This window comes from Chionomys nivalis, chromosome 1 (genome assembly GCF_950005125.1).
Source record: "Chionomys nivalis chromosome 1, mChiNiv1.1, whole genome shotgun sequence".
Classification (NCBI taxonomy): Eukaryota; Metazoa; Chordata; class Mammalia; order Rodentia; family Cricetidae; genus Chionomys; species Chionomys nivalis.
Genome location: NC_080086.1, coordinates 109033243 through 109051359, shown reverse-complemented (window position 1 = coordinate 109051359; position 18117 = coordinate 109033243). Strand labels below are relative to the sequence as shown.

General features: G+C 48.5%; 1 protein-coding gene across 2 annotated transcripts in view; it reads right to left on the bottom strand.

The window, feature by feature from the left end:
• Pxdn (peroxidasin) overlaps positions 1-18117 on the bottom strand; it is a 73605-nt gene that overhangs the window by 6069 nt on the left and 49419 nt on the right. For both annotated transcript variants that reach the window (XM_057768922.1, XM_057768930.1), the window contains 9 exons: positions 16751-16867; positions 15507-15665; positions 14724-14836; positions 13852-14008; positions 11037-11145; positions 10268-10425; positions 6893-8396; positions 4655-4789; positions 3887-4095 (listed from right to left, as the gene is read on the bottom strand). In XM_057768922.1, the coding sequence (XP_057624905.1) occupies positions 3887-4095; positions 4655-4789; positions 6893-8396; positions 10268-10425; positions 11037-11145; positions 13852-14008; positions 14724-14836; positions 15507-15665; positions 16751-16867 (2661 nt within the window). The remainder of the gene's footprint in view (positions 1-3886; positions 4096-4654; positions 4790-6892; positions 8397-10267; positions 10426-11036; positions 11146-13851; positions 14009-14723; positions 14837-15506; positions 15666-16750; positions 16868-18117) is intronic.

Sequence of the window (18117 nt, the reverse complement as noted above, 5' to 3'; positions counted from 1 at the left end):
AGTCCAGGTAATTTCCAAACCCTTCCCTGCCCTGTTGGAGGCCTTATCCCAAGCTCCAGAGGTGGGGAGGAACCCTATTCTCTCTAACCTAAGCCCCGCCTTCATTATTCATTAAAGTTACCCATCTTTACACTTATGTCTCCTTTCTCCCCTAAGAATAGCCTGGTCCAGAAGAAAACAAAGCCCAAAGTCTTTTCCAAATTCTAGGTCCTGTGACCCTCCTGAAGCGGACATCCTACATCACTAAGGCAAAGAAGTATTGATTAAGCAGAGGTCATGTAACTGCCTGACTCTAGATGAGAGTATCTAGATCCTGATGTCCACGGCTAGAAATTGAAGGAAGTGTTTCAGCTGGATCAAGCCATCGCTTCTGACCACGGAATAGTTCCTAAGTGACCTGGAACTTGTTATCACACGTCATTATCTGACTGAGTTAAGCTGGGACGGTTAAATTTGCCCTGTCCATCAATCGGAGTGGAAAATGCAGCTTCTCAGATGGCTCCAAGGACATGAACCAGATCCACAGCAGCTTAGCCTTGCATGGCTGTGTCTACTCCCTGTATTTCCCCGTCTTCGCAGGAACCTCTTTCTCCAAGCTTTCCTGAAAATCGAAGTCAGGTCAGACAAGGCTGAATATTCCAGAAGAGGGCAAGGATGATCCTCCGTCACAAAGCCTTACCCTAGATCATTTGAGAACAACAACAAAGCAGGGTGGGCCTCATGGGAATGGGCTGTGCCCAGGGGCTCTGACCTGAAAACAATACATGCATTCTGGGAACCCAGGGCCACCACATTTGCCACGATGTTCCACCTCTATGTCAGGCACAGAGCAGAGCGAGGCTGCACTTCTCTGCCTGCCCAGCATCAGTTGCATGCACCTTGGCACTAATGTAACCCCACACCCACTGCTGCTGCTATGAAGTAGCCATGTTCACAAGGCAAATGTACCAAACCACAGCAATGCCTGGAAAGTTCTGTGTATACAGGAGACCTGTGCTCCAAACCCGAACCTTCTCTGGAACCCCCATCCTGCCTAGGAATGGTTCTCCACCCAGAGCCTTGCACAATAGGAGGAAGAGTTTGGTGCAAATGAGGAGAATATTTAGATTCTAACTAAAACCACATGTTTGTAACCCTGCCTACACTATCTAGGCAAACCACAGTATCTAGGCAAACATTTTAAATAAGTAACTTGAATCACTGTCACTGGCCATGGGACAAACTTATGACCTCTGATCCCTGCTATGGTGCACCAGGAGGAACACAGTCATTCGTGACTCCACTTATGTTCCAATGGTGTGCTTAGCCTTCAGGAAAAGGTCAGCCAAACCCACACGGAGGGAAACCTTACCAAAAGGACCAGAGACAGACAGACTCTTATTGGATACAGGAGTCTGGGAACATTCAGGTAAAATTAAGTAAGGTGGAACCTGTCATGAACTAACATCATTGGGAACATAGTAGAATTCAAACAGGATCCAAAAATTAGGTAAGGATTTTATTTATGCTAATTTCCCAATTCCAATTATATTTAAGTAAATAATTTAGGAGCTTGGTAACAAAAAAGCTGCAGCTTCCTGGGCTCATTTAGAAAAACTTTTGCGTCTAGGGAGATGGCTCAATAACTAAAGCACTTGCTGAGCAAGCAGAAAGAGTGGAGTTGGAATCCCTAGAGAAAGCTGGCCAGCTAGACAAGCTGAATTGCCAAGCTCTGGGCTCAGCAAAACACCCAAGACATTAGATGTCAATCTCTAGCCTCTACATGCCAACTGCATGCATACACATGTGCGCCTGCACACATGCAAACATACACAGACTATGCAAGCACACACCATGCACACACACACCCAAAAAAAATGTTAACAGAACCATTTTTTTTTTCCCTGTGAGATTTAGATTTAGATTTCCCTGTGGATTTGAGCTCAAACAGAAACCAGTAAATTTAGGATCTTGAAGCTCTTCTGAGATTAGATCAAGCCTGCTATTGTAAGAGGCCCAGTATTGGGAAGAACCTATGTCAACAAGAATTTGGGGCACTGAGCACCTGGGACAATGGAATAGAATGGGGGCAGAGGCCAAGACAAGGCCTGCCTCGGTGACCACCCCTTCCGGAACTGTGACTATATAAACATATGCAAAGGGTGAAGGCTGGTTCCACTCTGCAGCAGGAGGGGACCTGGTCATGGTATCAGAAAAGAGAGGCTCTGTATCTGAAAAATAAGAATTGACCCTGCACAGCACTTTCAAGACAACAGATTTCCTACAGATAGGACGAAACCCTCTGCCATCCTTGCAGGAAAGTATTTAAACTGGAAAAAACTGTGAGAGTTTAAAAGAAAAAGAAGCAAAAGCGATTCAAGTTCCCACTCTATGATCACAAGAACAGCAGTCTTGAGGATTAGGTAATGCAACAGTAAGCACAATGTCCTTTATGAGAATTCTTAATAACTCTCTCTCTCTCTCTCTCTCTCTCTGACACACACACACACACACACACTCTCTCTCTCTCTCTCAATTGAGAGAGAATATGACAGATAGATAGATGATTGATAGATAGATAGATAGATAGATACATACATACATACATACATACATACATACATACATACATAAAGGGGTGGGGGAGAAGCAGATTGGACAAACCACACAATCACACACATTCACATACAGCCCCACCCTCACAATACAAGCTCTTAGGATGTTACAGGCAGCTTCAAAAGTCAACCTAATTTCAATACTGATCTTGGGTGACTACATTAGAAGAAAAATAAGAGAGCGACACCCATAGTTCTGAGCTCTGTGTGCTCTTTCCAAGCCCACCTTCTTTGGGGCCTCCACGGCATAGGACAGGGCTGAGAATCCAGTGAGCTGCTCCATGTGTGGCTGGAGCATCCATCCTTCTGAGTCCTCTTCTCACCACAAACACACATACGTCACCAAGCTTAGCTTGTAAATAATCCCCCGCTTTATTATTTACAGGGTTCTGATCATAGTTTGAATAAAGCCAAAATTGCACTCAAATTAGAAACTGGAAACTGAGGTTAACCAAGAGAGGAACTCAAGAATGCAGAGTGGGAAAGAGACGGAAGAACCGTCACCACAGGGAACCAGCGGCGGCTAGAGCTGTGGTGCCGGTGGCCCTGTGCACAAGAAGGACGGACACGGCAGGGAAGTCGGTCTCCCCAGGCTGACAGGAATACACTGGTGCAGACCTCGTTCATCAAGACCCTCATACTTCCTGGAGGAGCTATTTCTCATCGTTGGGCTGTGAGTCACATGACTAAAACACAAGCACTCAGATGTCGCTATACAGTCGGTTAAATGTTAGATGTGCAATCAGGACACGCTGTCAAGTTTTGTGTCCTTTCACATAGTATTCTTAGCTGTCAGAATACAGTGCAGCCTAGGATAAAAATGAAGCTGTGAAGTTTTAGTGACATCTTAACACAGGTATCTGTGGTGATAGTGTCATCAATAAATGGCACTTACAGTAGGATAAAATGTGACATTAAGGGCATGGTATTTATGATCACACAGGGCTCAGTTGCTGGTGTGTGCACCTACCATGTTGATCCTTTATCAGCAATTTAGTGTACAGATATTTAAGGTAGGAAAGCCAGCACTTTAGCCTTGGGTGCCTCCGTATCTTCTAAGTTCATCCAGAGTCAGTGTGGGTGGAGCTACTGACCTGTACAGCCTAGGCTCAACGTTACATGGTGCCTTCATGCTAAGACTCCTTGGCATTTATCTCTCAGGTCATGAAACCACTCACTAAGCAAAGTCACCATAAATCATTACCATACTAGGAGCCAGAGGCTGTATTCCCATTCCTGTTCTGAGTGGAAGTCACGGGAGATGGTGAGGTCCCGGGGCAGGCAGCACCTACCTTCACAGCAATCCTGCCACACGCGCAGGTCCACCCTGGGGATGTCCTCACAGCTGCTATAGCCATGGGGGAACTCTGCCACCCTGAACACATCCTGCTGCACCCGGGTGATGTTGTCTGAGTTATCACAAAGGATCCTAGCCAAGGACGTCTGCTTGAGCTGCGTCAGCTGGGCGGGGGAGAACACGCCTGGGTTCTCATACCACAACCTGTTCTCCAGAGATGACAACAGAGTCAGGAGGGTCAGCGGCAGGCATGGAGGCTGCTGGCCGCGGGATCCAAGGTAAGAATGTTATGTCAATATGGGAATCACTGATTCGGTGAGCATTGAGTGAATTCTCATGCAATCAATGTGAGAAAAGTCAAAAGTCCCAGCATTTAATAAAGAGTACAGTAGTCCATCTGAATAGCAAGAGAGAAAATGGGCTACTTTTCAAAAATGATGGATGGCTAAACTTCTAACTAAACCCTTGCCATGAGCGAGGCCAGCCTGAGCTATACACTGAGATTATCTCGAAAATCCAAACGAAACAAACAACAATATTCTAGTCCTCCCAAGTACTGTCATGAATAGTCAAAAGATTCCTGAAAACATTCATGTTCTCATTGACTTTGGAGACCAAGAGCATCTGGGACTCGGGTATGTTAGCCCGAGCAGTCTACAGGAGGTACAGAGCTGTTGGAAGTACAGCCATCAGGGAGGGGTCCTCACTGTCATCTGTCCTGAGTCCAGAACAACCACGTAAGGCAAGGTTCTCCAGCACCCACCTGTCTCCATCCCGCAGGCGTCGGAACTGTGTGCTGAGCAGGCACATGAGTGTAGGTCCCAAGCGGCTGCCAGGGACCAGGTCTTCTACCATGAGGGCCGGGAACAGATCAATGTTGAGAGTTGAGCCATACAGCCTGCAATAGGCAAGGAGCAAGTCAGGTCTGTCCAGCATAGCTGCCTGGGATATGAAGCCCAGCAATTCTCCAGACCTTATCGGACAAAGAGAACTCACCAGCATTTCTTTAAAGCATATCTAATCATAGTTTTAAAAAATTTCCTCTTTTTTAGCACACACACACACTTACTTACAAGTGATTTGAAAAGCCAAAAATAGATAAGAAAATCAAAACATTCTTTCCTATGCTCCAGAGAGAATCATCTAACTCCATGGGACACACCCACCTACCTTCAACCCCTATCTTCCTCTTTAAATACATGGACAATGATAATCATATTCAAAAATAATAGGATTAGACCCTCCTGTATATTAAAATGTATTTGCCAATAGAAATGCTGGTTAATTGGCTAGGATAGATATCTAACATGAGGCTTAAACATTTGAAAATGTTTAACAAAGCATGTTTCATCAAGTCCTCCATGCTCCTGGAATATAGGCTTATACAGAGAGAAAAGGCAATGCCTACAGATCTTTCTTTCCTAACCTTGTTCAGTTTCCCAACCAAGCAGCAGTCCCTGGCTCCCTCCCCGCCAGGCTTGGAATGACAGCGGACCACCCTACCATCTAGCGGTGACAGGCTATTGAAAAGAGCATCATTCATCTTAGGAGTGGAATAACGGTGCCTCACTTAAGCTGGCATCCTCCCTTTCCAAGCCTAACTGGGCTCATTGTCTGATGTTCAGGGACAAGCACGCTGGACCAAAGTGGCCACCCGACGTGGGAGCCTGGAGGGCTGCTGGTCTTGCTACACAGGCACCAAATGCCAGTGCCTCCTCAGGATCCCTGCTCCTTGTCTTCCAACCTGGCACTCATAAAGGGATGGGGGGAGGGGCTGAAGGATAACTGCTTCAGGCCTGCTGAGGATGGTCTCCATAACACTACAAAGCTCCCTCGCTTAGGGGCCTGGGGACCCTGACTGTAGCTTACAGAGCACAGACCAGGGAGAGAAAGAAGCCCAAATGCATCCCCAGGCTGCCCTGAAATGCAAAATGTCAACAGGCTGCCAGGACAGTAGACAGCAGCTGCATTCCCCACGGGCTCTTGAAAACCATGACAGCTTGCATGTCACTGCCATTCACCTCTCCTCCTGTTTATGTCTCATTTTTTTCCTCTTGGTAATGGGCTCACAGGAAGAAATAAATGAGTAATTCTGTGTGGCGGGGAGGTAAGCATGCTTTTTGCCAGGGGTCTCTCCCTTGCAGCAGGGCCAGGCTCACCATCTCCAGCAGCAGTGGTAGGATCACCAGAAACTAGGCAGTTCTGAAATATTTTGGCAATCAAAAACTGACAGGGAAAGTCACCTGTGGCCATCTGGATGGGAACACAGGGGGACACTAAAGCTTATGAAGCACAGTCAGTGAGTGAGCATACATCCCAATAAAGCGTGACGGTGACAAAAACACACTGTTCCTGCAGGGGGACTCATATGCTTCCCCTGCCAGCAATCAAACACTAGTATGTAAATGAACTGGAGCCCAGAGGCCAGACAGCACGCATTCAGAAACTGCAGTATCTCACAAGAGAGAGCCCTCCAGTGGACCGTCAGGTCTGCACAGCTCTCCGGAGGCAGGTCTGAGAAGAAGCTTGGCCCTAGGTGAGACGGCCCAATCCTGAGCAGACCTGGGCCTATCCTCTGAGTCATGGAGTATTGGCCTCCTCATGAAGCTTGCCCACTGGTCCAGTTCTCCTCTTCTATGTTCAATGGCAACTGATGTGTGACCCCACTATAGGTGGGGATCACAGACTTGTGTAAGCATAGGGAGCTATAGACCTAGACCGGCCCAGGAGGCTGGCCAGTCTGATGCCCATTTCCCATTGACTCATCTGTCCTAATCAGTGAGACACAACTCCTATCTCAACAGAAAACTCCTTTCAGCTTACAAAGTCCACCACCTGAGCATAGAGAAGCTGGCAGACATGGTATACAACACTTGGTTCACTGCAGCATCCCAGACAGCCGGCTGCCCCCTATCTAACCTCAGCCTCCACCTTGAGCCACCACAGAAACTGGAACCCAGAGATGGTAACACCACAGTTTACAGCCAAGTTTACTACTCACCTCTGCAGCTTCTCCCGGATCACGGGGCTCTTGATCTCATTTTTCAGGTCCTCAAAGGTGTAAGCCGCCGACAAGTTGCAGTAGACCCTGTAGTCGTGGTAAGGTGGGATGCCGTGGTCCCTGCCTCGCTGGATGTTGATGGCAGCCAGGTCAAGGGCCACCGTGTGTGCCATGGAGAACAGTCTCTCCGTGAGCTCTGTGTTCAACAACTGGGAGGGGATGCGCATCTTGCCCGCCACCCCAAACAGCCCTCGGAGCAGCGGGTCAATGCCCCCTTCATTGACAATCCGGAACGGTGAGAAGAAGGCCTTGTGGAGGGGCACGTGGCCCTGTGGGATGGGCTCAAAGTTCTCGTCCAGTCGGTAGAGCAGAGGGTTGATCAGCGTGTGGCCGAACCTGAAGGCCGCCGTGGCAAAGGCATTAAAGATGCCAGCATTGACACTGGGATCGTATCCCTGGTACTCACCGAGCATCTTCATGCCCACCTCTCCCAGGATCTTGGGTAGCCAGTGCCGGTAGGTAATGTGTTGTATCTCTGCCCCCACTATCTTGCGTGTCTCGTGGTAGACAGTATCCCCATCCCAGTGTGGGTTCAGCTTCAGCAGTTCCGTCGCAATGCGGTTGTGCTCCCGGAACCACAGAGTGTGCATGCTGGTCAGGCCCAGCTGTTCATTAGCACGGTGGTCACCAGCCAGAAAGCAGGGTATGGGGCTCTCATTCTCATCACGTGTGCACTCGGTGGGCGGCCCCGTGGCAAAAGGAAGCAGAGGCTTGCCAGACCTCTGCACGATGCCCTGGCGCAGCAGGCCACGGTGGCTAGCCAGGTCGCGGATGCTGCGGGCTTCATGGTCTGTGCTGCCGTACACATTGGACGCGTCGATATAGGAAGTGAGCTGGTTGATCTGCTCTCGAGGGTACACGGAGTTCATGAGCAGGGACGTCATGCCACTGCCACACACGGGGCTCGACCGCACAAAGAACATGCAGCGGGCCCCGCTCCGCACACGGGGGTCATTGGGAGGAATCATGACAGAGAAGCAGGGGGGGTCATTGCTGCACACGTTGCTGCAATGCTGTCCATCGGAGAACCGAGCCTGGCTCAGGGCCACCACTGTAGAGTCCAGGTCGTGGTCAAGGAACTGACCCCACTGCATCAACATGTGTGTAAATTGCTCGTCAGGAGTGATCACCTCTGTCCCAATCAGTGTGGTGGACACAAGGCGGGGCATGGGAAGCACATGCCCATTGTACTGACGCTGAGGGTTTATGCCACGAGGCGTGTTGAAGCCGTTCTCGTACACTGCCTTCAGCAGGCGCTCGAAGGCGGTCAGTGAGGCCCCCCACATCGGGTGTTGCAGGTTGTTGCACGTGCCATCATGCGTCCTGTACTTCTGGTGGAAGCACATGTCTGAGCAGTTGTTCACGCGCCGGTGGGCGGTGCAGCCCGACAGGTTGGCAATAAGGCTCAGGTACTGTGGGGACACCAGATCGTTGTAGTGGTAACCTGTAACACAGCAGGGTGGCACTGACTTCCACCAGCGATGGTGCAGACCACTGCCTCAGCCCGTGCCTGGAGGCGCTCTGGCATCTGACCTGGTAGAATGGACCCCCCTACTTGGTTCACTGTTGACTAATAACTCCAATGCCATCAGGCTTACGGTTTATACCACTGGCTCTAATAACGGGACTGGCTCCGTAAGAAGCCTGTCACGTGCAAAGGTCCAAAACGGGGGACCTTCAGCTACATCTCATACTGTTTCCAGAACAGGCGAAGAGTGCATCTCTACCTGGGCCACAGGAGGCCCTGTGGGGCAGCTTCCCCATGCCCACCATTGAACACTGTACCAGCTACTGCACTGAAGCACCTTTTCCTCAGAGTCCCATCCTACCGCCACCTGCATATATGAGGCCTCCTGCAGGCTTCTCAGACTCCTGCCACCCTCTCCACACCTCTACCATCACCCCAGGACACCATTCACGGCATTGGTCTTGAATTTCACAGAATCCATCATACAATATATCCTCCAACCTGTCTAGCCAGGAGCAGGCTCCTACTAGATTGGATTCCTGATTAAAAACCTTGGACTGTCTACCAGCTACAGGAGGAGGTCAGGCCTTGTTTGTTGGTCAGCAATATGCCTCTACCAGGTGTCTATGACTCTGCAGAGCCACATAAGGATCCCGTGCGCAGAGCTCAGGTTGATGGAAGGCTGCCTGCAGACATTAGCACAGTCAAGGTGTTGTGGATTATGTTTACTGTTCATAAAATACCGATTGGCTGACAGCCAGGCAGAAACTACAGGCAGGGCAATCAGACTGAGGATGAAGGACGGGGGGCGGGGGGGGGGGGCGGGGGGGGGCAGGCCACCTGATGACAAAGGAAGGCACACTAGAGGATAGGTAAAGCCATGAGCCACATAGTTCATGGATTAATAGAAATGGGTTAATTTAAATGTAAGAACTAGTTAGGAAAAAGCCTGAGCTATCAACCAAACATTTATAATTAATATAATCCTCTGTGTGGTAATTTGGAAGCGGCTCCCAGGATGGGAAAACCCCACCTACACCAAGGCCATCCCTCACCTTTCTCACTATCCCTCCCCTACAGAATATTCCAGAGTCTTCAGAAAAACCATCTGGGCATGTGCACACCTGTACACACACCTGAGAGCATGCTCACATCCTGACACTCATGTGTGCACATGAACTCTCATAACTACACACATACATGTGCACACTCACAATGCTATCTGCATATGCATATGGCATGCCCCTGTGCAAGATATGCTCATAGAGATATTTGCTTATCCATTGGCACATTGGCATTCCCACATGTGCACAAATTCAGGCACATACAATGTATATACATACATGTACATTCTCTCTCTCTCCCTCTCTCTCTCTCTCTCTGCTAGTCAAAATCAGCACTGAATCTTTTCATGAAATTATTTCTAGCCCATCTCTGGCCCTAGAGACTCAGTCTGCATGCATTAAAGGTTACATGAGAGCCTCTTCTTACAAAGGATGATCATCAAAATATCCATGCAATAATCCAAGCAAGCAAGTAGGCATGAGGAATTCCAGCCTGGGAGAAGCAACCAGAAACAACAGCTTTCTCTTCACACGACTAGGCCTAGAGGAAGAAGAACATACAGCAAGCCCAGCAAGACACAAATAAATCATCTACAGCCTAGGCAACCAGGTCCTACATTGGTCAACGTCTCCAGTTGACCCAAAGAGATTCTAGGACCTACGTAAGTTCAGGAAAAAGTGGGCTCAGATACTAATGTAAACATGGCCACAGCGCAATGCACATGCAACAGTGTGTTTTCTACCTCATGTTTATGCAAGAAGGTGGGAGAACATGGTACTGACTTGTTCCATTCAAGTCCACCATCAAGCCATGCTGAACATGCTCCTGGATCAGCTGCAGGGTCCGCTCGAATATCTCTCCTGCCCTGGCTTGTCCCACTGTGTATGGGTCCCGTGGGTACCGGAACAGGGCCAGTAGGTCGTTTGGAGAATGAGGACGGCTGGCGGGAGGGAGGGAGGGAGAGACTCAATGAGATAAGTCACTGGGGGACAAAATCCAGAAACTAAAAGTGTACTGATATCTCTAAATGTCTATTGCTACTTTCGACAACGTGGTGCACTGTACCTTACTCATCCCAGGTGGAAGGCGACAGAGCAACAAACAGACAAACAAGAACCAAAGACACTGAAAACAAACCATTAATAAAGTCAAGAGAGAGAGTCACGGGCATCGCATTTCAGTGAAGGTGCAGAGAGTACGTAGCCATTGCCAACATGGAGGGATCCACCGGCCACCTCAGTAACATTTTGTTTTTGCCAAAATTGTTTCTAACAAGCCAAAAGAATGAGGCGGGTCTTCTATAAATGCTTTGATTGTGAATCACAGCCCAGAGCCTGTGAAGAAGGTACACCTCCTGCTAGCACTCAAACCCCAGAGGAGCCAGGGTCAGCTGATGCTCCTTATGGCTCTGATAGGACAATTCTCAGGACTTTTATAGTCAGGTTTGGGGAGTGAAACAGGTAAAAGACCCAGGCACTAGGAAACATACATTTCACCCCACACCACTCGCTTCCCTACCCAAGGCCAGCATCACAGCCCTGCCCACCATACCTGTCGAATAAATGTGTCCGCGTAGAGTTGATGGCTCTGTCAATGGTTGCAATGGCTTCAACAATAGAGGTAGCGACATACGGATCTCCATTTCGACTGACATCGGGAACTAGGAAAACATGAACTCATATTAGCAGGAAAAAAATAAACATGGCATTCTTACTCATACATCCATGTCTAGACACGACATCATCTAGACATAAGTCATGCTTTCATCCAAAAGATATTTCTGTTTGCTGAACCAGGGCTCAAATTATTCATCATCAATTCTGCTAGAAGCTGTTTTTAAACAGTATGGAAATAACATATTCTTTAATTTTGGAAAATGACATGACGCCCTATAAAAGGGGCAAAACATTCATAACATAAGGCACACAAGAGCTTATATCCAGCATGGTGTTTATAGGGGACTGAGGCTCCTCAGGTCCATCTGGAGGACAGTGTCATCAAAGGAGATGCCTTCATTCTAGAAGTCTCTGTTCTCAAAGGAGAGCCATCCCCAATGCTGGACTCCACTGTTTACTGCCCCTCCATTGCCAGTCCTAACTCTTGCTTGCATGGTCATCAGCACAACATCTTTATTAGGAACCACAGACAGAAGGACAGACAGACACACACACACTCAGAGAGAGAGAGGGAGACAGCAAAAAGAAGTCAGCATCTAGATACCCAGATGGCCTGCACATACCACATACACATAATACACATCCCACAGCATACAGAATAAACATAGGCCACACATCACACTATATTACACCATCATAGCATACAGAATAAGCCTACACCATAATACACATCACAGAGATACACACACAATACACAGCAAATGTAACACAATACAACCTGTCTCCATCAAAGCTTCACACTTTGATTCTTCTTTATTTTTTTTTTTTTGAAACAAGGTCTTAATATCTATCTACCTACATCTATACTATGTCTACGTAGATAAATATGTCAGATTCTGGCTGGATTAGAACTCCCTATGTAGACCAAACAGGCCTTGAACTCACAGAGCTCTACCTGTCTCTCCTCTGTGCTGGCAATAAAGGCGTGCACCACAAAGTCCATGGGGGATTCTCAGTTCTTGCTCCTTTCTCACCTCATAAGAACTAGTCAGTAGTCGTTCTCTGCCAAGCACAAATATTCCCCACCATAACTAATCTTTCACCCTCAGGCACTGAAGCGGCTCTCAGTTCTTGCCACAGCACTTTCATGTTATCCCAGTGGTTAGTACTCCTTTCTATCCTCATAGTCCTGGACACAGCCAAAGAGACCTCACTGAAATGGTCCTTCACTTTGTTGCTGTGGGAGACCTCCTTCCCCTGGGGCAGGTGATGGATGGCTGGGAAGAATTCCCCAGGTGGATGGACCTCCTTCCCCTGGGGCAGATGATGGATGGCCTGGCTGGGATGAACTCCCCTGCTGAGATGGACCTCCTTCCCCTAGGGCAGGTGATGGATGGATGGGATGAATTTCCCAGGTAGATGGACCTCCTTCCCCTGGGGCAGAGGATGTATGGTGTGGCTAGGATGAACTCCCCAGGTGAAATGAATCTCCTTCCCCTGGGGCAGAGAAGCTTGGTTGGGATAAACTCCCTTGCTCAGGCAGACCTCCACTGCCTGGAATCCTTGGGGGAACTAGCCGCTCCCATCAGTCTCTGGTGCGTTTGTCATATTGTTTTCTTGTCCACACTCTATTTCTTTCTTCCTCTTCTCCTCCACTCGGACTCTTTCTCTCCACATTGATTGACAGGTGCAGAGTCCATTTCATACAGTCCTTGCTCTCTGACCCCATCTCCTCACTGACCATTTGGAGAATATCTTTTTGTTGACGTTTCTTTTTTAGCCAGTTTGATGACTGGACACCCCAGGGCAGAAGGGTCTTTCTTATTCTTAGTCAGATTCTCCTGGGTGACTTCATCTAGACCCAGGGTGTTAATATATTCAGCCCTGACTTATCCCTTGAGCTCCAGACCCCAGACCTCCCTCATTAGTTTCTTTCCTTTGCTGTGTCTGAGCAGGGTTCTTGGTTCTCCTCTTCCCTAAAGCTAAGCAAGGCAGGCAGAGAAAAGAATGACAGTGGGGGAGGATGCAGAGGTGAAATCTTGACACTCTGGCGAATTACTACCCTGGGGAAGGACAGTCCATATGCACAAGAAACATCCCAGGCTGCACGTAGCCATAACCACCTGGGAGGCATGCAGTGCATTGTAAATGGCACTATTGGGCATGAAAAGAGCTGCTGAAGATTGTGAAAAAAAAAAAAAAATACAGGCAGAGGAAGATACTCCAAGGGAAGATCAGCCATTGGCCAAGTCAGGGCCAAACATTCTGTCTTCTGAATCATTCTAACACCATGGCCTCATTTGATTTCTGAGGCTGGAACAAACATCCTGGCAAAAAGCTACTTAGGAAGAAAAGATGTATTTGGCTTATAGTTTCAGGTTACAGTTCATTATTGAGGAAGTCAGGCAAGAACTTAAAAGTATCAAATCCAGTCAAAAGCAGAGAAAAACCAGATATATCCTTTCCCGTCTCTTACACTGTTCAAGACCACTTGTCCAGGGAATGGTGCCTTGCAGAGTGGGCTTGGTATTTTACATTAATTAACAACCAAGACAATCGCCACAGATAGTCAACATGCCAACCCTACCTAGATAATCCCTGAACAAATTTTTCCTAGATTGTGTCACATTAACCCAAAACTAACCAGCATATACCCTCAGTGGATGCTCACAGAATGAAGATACAGCCCTGATATTTTATCTCCCAAGCCCTCTGAGACAATGCATTGTGCTTGGCATAACACATCTTACCGTTCACACTGAGTACCATGCTGACGGAGGCATATCCAATCGTGTTCCGAGCTACACACTCATAGCGACCTGCGTCCGCAGTGCCAACATCATTGATGGTTAAAAATCCTTCGGGGCTGATGTGAAATTTCCCACTTTCTGTTACCTGAACACCATCCTGGAGCAAAAGAATTACTGCGGTAAGACTGGGAAACAGAAGCTGCTTCGCTGGGACAAAGAAATGTCCATTCACTGTGAAGACTCAAATGGAAAAATCTCTGAGGCTATGTTTACATCTGCCCCAATCTTCCCAGGGAAGGAGACTTATTACTGTCCTCCCAAGTCCAACTCAATGAGATAAGCTCTTCCATACACCCGTCCTTTGCTAAGAACATAGCTAGGTGCCAAAGATGAAAACCGCTATATTGGGAGCACTTGTGGTCATTCCTAGAGGCCATGGGCTATGGTGGAAAGGACTCAGAGAAACAGGGCATCTAGGAAAACGGGCAGTCCAGAGACGGAACTGGCAAGCTATGCACAGATCACAGCTGGGTCACTCTGGAGAAGGTTGATGGGCAGCGAAGGAGCTAGAGACCCTTGAGAACTGGCGCTCTGTGGACCCTCTTGAGGTCGCTACATCATCTCAGCAAGCTCCTTTGTGTACAGTCTGTGGATGCTGCCTAACAGTTGGCTAAATACGAAGAACAAAGAAAAATGAAGCAACAAAACCCAACTTCATTCCTTGAAGCTATAGGCCTATAGGACCTTCTCTGTTTCTGATGCTGGGATGTGTATTTTGTTTCCAGTATCTTTATTATTAAGGCTGCCTTCGGGGTACTTTAAATATACACGTTCTGCACTAGAGAGATCCTGGGTGAGGGGTCAGCTCTTACCTTGTTCCAGGTGATGGCTGGCTCCGGTTCGCCCTGGGAGCTACAGGGCAGCTGCACATTGGTGCCCACCTCTACCGTCATGTCGCTTGGAATGCTGGCAAACACTGGGGTGACTAGAAGGCAAGTATGGAGAATGAGGCAGCCCCTGGTTCCTACCACATAGCTTCAGAAGAGTAGAGCCCACAGAGGCCAGCCCAGGAGCCCTGCAAATGAGCTGGATCGAGGTCTTGTTGGCTAAAGTAAGAAACTGTGGCTTAGCTGGCAAGCCAGGCTGCCCGCGCTCCTCATCCCACACACTACCAGGAGGCAGCAGCATGCAGTGGTGCAGTCCACTGACAAAACACTGCTCCTGATGTGCAAGACTCATCAGGCAAGAGAGGGGGCTTGACCGGCACCATTGTGGGATCCCACCATGGGGAACCCTGCCAGAGCACACTGAGTCTGCTGAGTGGATATTATGGATCTAGGAGCAAAACTAGGTTCATGATATCCCCAAGGGCCTCACAGAAATCAAGAGCCTCAGGCTGCATCTAGCCGTCTGCCCGTATGTGCTCGCTAACAAAGTCAGCCTCTTTGAGACCAGCATGAGATGAACCAACATCTTTAGAACAAGGGAAATGAAGATGTAAGTGCCTGTGAATCCCTCATGAACACAAGGACCACGGCTCTCAACAGAACACAGTGAGCAGAGGAGGTAGGGCTAGAGTACTGATGCTGATGTCAGCTGCAGGAAGTGTGTCACTGATGACAGACACACAGATCCACCCGGTCAACAGCACCTACCTCTGGGCTGTACAGTCAGGTGGGCCACGACCTTCTGTGAGCCGATGATGTTGACAGCCTGGCACTCATACTGGCCCTGGTCATGTAGGGCAACCCCAGAGATCCTGAGTGTGCCTGAGGAAAGCACCAGGTGCCGCCTGTCCACTGAGAGCTGGCTCCCTACAAAGTGGGGCAAGACATCAGTTACCATGGATACAGAGGTTTTCAGGGTCAGGGTCAGAGACAGGTGACTTGGAGAGAGAATGTTATCTCTGAAGATGGCAGTGTCACTGGGCTGAATTTCTTGGATAGGGTACCAAATGCCCACTCCTGATCCAGTAAGCAGGCACTTATTCAACGTCCACATGTGGACTCCTACGGCTGCTGTTCATCCGTAAATAAAGAGCCAAGGAATATCATATCCAAGGAATATCATATCTAAGGAATATTATAGAAAGGGACAGAGAATAGAACCAAAAGCCAAAATTAGGAGTGGGGACAAGACAAGGACTTAGGGTGCCTGTAGGGCTGACCCTTGGGAAACATACAGAAAGGTGACCTAGACCCAGACTGTGCACAAGTCAAGTCCCCTTGGAGGAGGAGGATGTTGGCACATGCTTTTGTGGGTAAGCCTTTCCATCAGGTATCTTCCCTAGTCAGTCAAGAGGAAATATACAGCTGGCCTCTACCTCACTCTATTTCTTAGGATCCACGGGCAGAAGCTCCTCAGAGGGAGGATTCAGTGGTCTTTTGGTTGAAGCCAAGGTAGCAGGTCATCTCCAGGGTCCCTGCCTAGGCTGCAGGGCAGGAACATTGGAGACCTACAGAGGTGTCCTTAATGGTCTTATCACCTGCCACTGCCACCATCTCATCCAACCCGATGAGCCTTCATCAAACTGCAGGAGCCATGAACTGACCAAGTGCTAACAGATCACACACCAAGTGCAGGAAATGAATGTGGGATGGCTCTGGCAGTCAGGGGACAGCCCTGTTTTTGTGAGTTCTACGGGGACCTGGAAAAGTCTAGCCCCTACATGGTGAACCACTGCCCAGAAGACTCTCAGTCCTTCTGCAAGACAGCTTCAATCCATGATGCCCACAGTGACCGTCCATGCTGCAGTGCAAGGCAGGTTTTATGGAGGCCTCATCCTCTTGCAATGCCACAGCTCACCCCCTTAGGAAAGATACTGGTTTTGCCTGACCCAGAGGCAATAGCACGTGTCCTAGATGAACGAGAAGGTGGATGGTTCAGGGTGACATCTTACCTCCCTTGGTCCAAGCGATGACGGGCTGAGGGTAGCCCTTAGCTTCACACTGGAAGTCCACAGTCTGTCCTTCGATGACCACTCTGCTCTGAGGGGTCACGGTGAACTGAGGGAGGGCTGCAGGCAAAGAGCATTGGAATGTGACACTAGAGACAACAACACCCTGTCAAGTCACCGTGTCTATTAGCAGCACAGCAAAAGGACTTGACCAAGGGTACCAAGTGTGTCTTCGCAGTTCCTCCAAGATTAAAACCTTCCACCTTGGAGGGAAACTTAAGGTATAAGAGGTGTCTATGGGGAAGGAGAATACTACAGGGAAGTTTGTGAAGGCCGGAAGTAAATAACTCAAAAGAGCTTCAGGAAGTCCCCCAAACTGACCAAACTCACTAGGCTTCTTCCTCAAGACTATATAAACAATAACACTTGAGAAAAGACACTCAGACAGTCCCAGCCACCTGGAAGAAGCAGATACCAGCCAAACAGTCTCAAAGCAGCAGAGATCAGTCAAGCCAGCTAGAAAAATCAAAAACCGTTGAGCTGTTTGGATGAGGCTCAGACAACTGAGCCAGCTGAAAAGGATGCTCTCCACCCTGTTGAGCTGTCTGCAGGCTGTGCAGCATGCTTCAGTTCCCTGCTTTAGTGAGCTGTCACTCATGCTTGGGTGGGCATTGGGATGCAGTTGACTTTGACTTATTTCTCTTCACCCATATTCCTGTAAATAACTCCCCCCAAACCACACTGGCCTACAAGTCGGACTTTGGTGATATCCGTACTTTGGTCTGCATTTACAGCTATATGCAAGGTGCATATGGCCTTGTAATCTAAGAAAAGACACAACTGTATGCAGAGCGCTCATACTGGCTCATGATCACTGTGACCTTGGCAGTGTATACTGCATACATACAACTGTAAGGTCAGTACATTCAAAACTGTATGCAAGGCTCACACACTGACCCACTAGCACTGGAACCTCGGAGCGCACTCAGAGCTGTGTGCATGACACGCCCTGATTCACTTTTAGTGCCCAGGTATTCATGTCCACATTTGCAGAGGCCAGTACCTGGGAACTCTGGACACTGCAACCTCAAAGTCCTATTCTCCTAAAGAAAGCAGTCTAACCACCAAATCATGTGTGCTAGGCCAAATGGGATGGATACTATAGATCTTAAAAAGGAAGGGAGAGTTGGAAAAATGGCTCAATTCCTAGAAAGCCACATAAAGCAAAATTGGGCATGGTGCTAGGGAGGTGCATCCATGAAGCTTCCTGGCCCAGCCAGCCAAACCTACTTGGTGATTTCCAGGGTAGTGAGAAACTTAGTCTTAAACAAAACAACCCAAAATTCCAAACCAGAACGACGCCAGACATC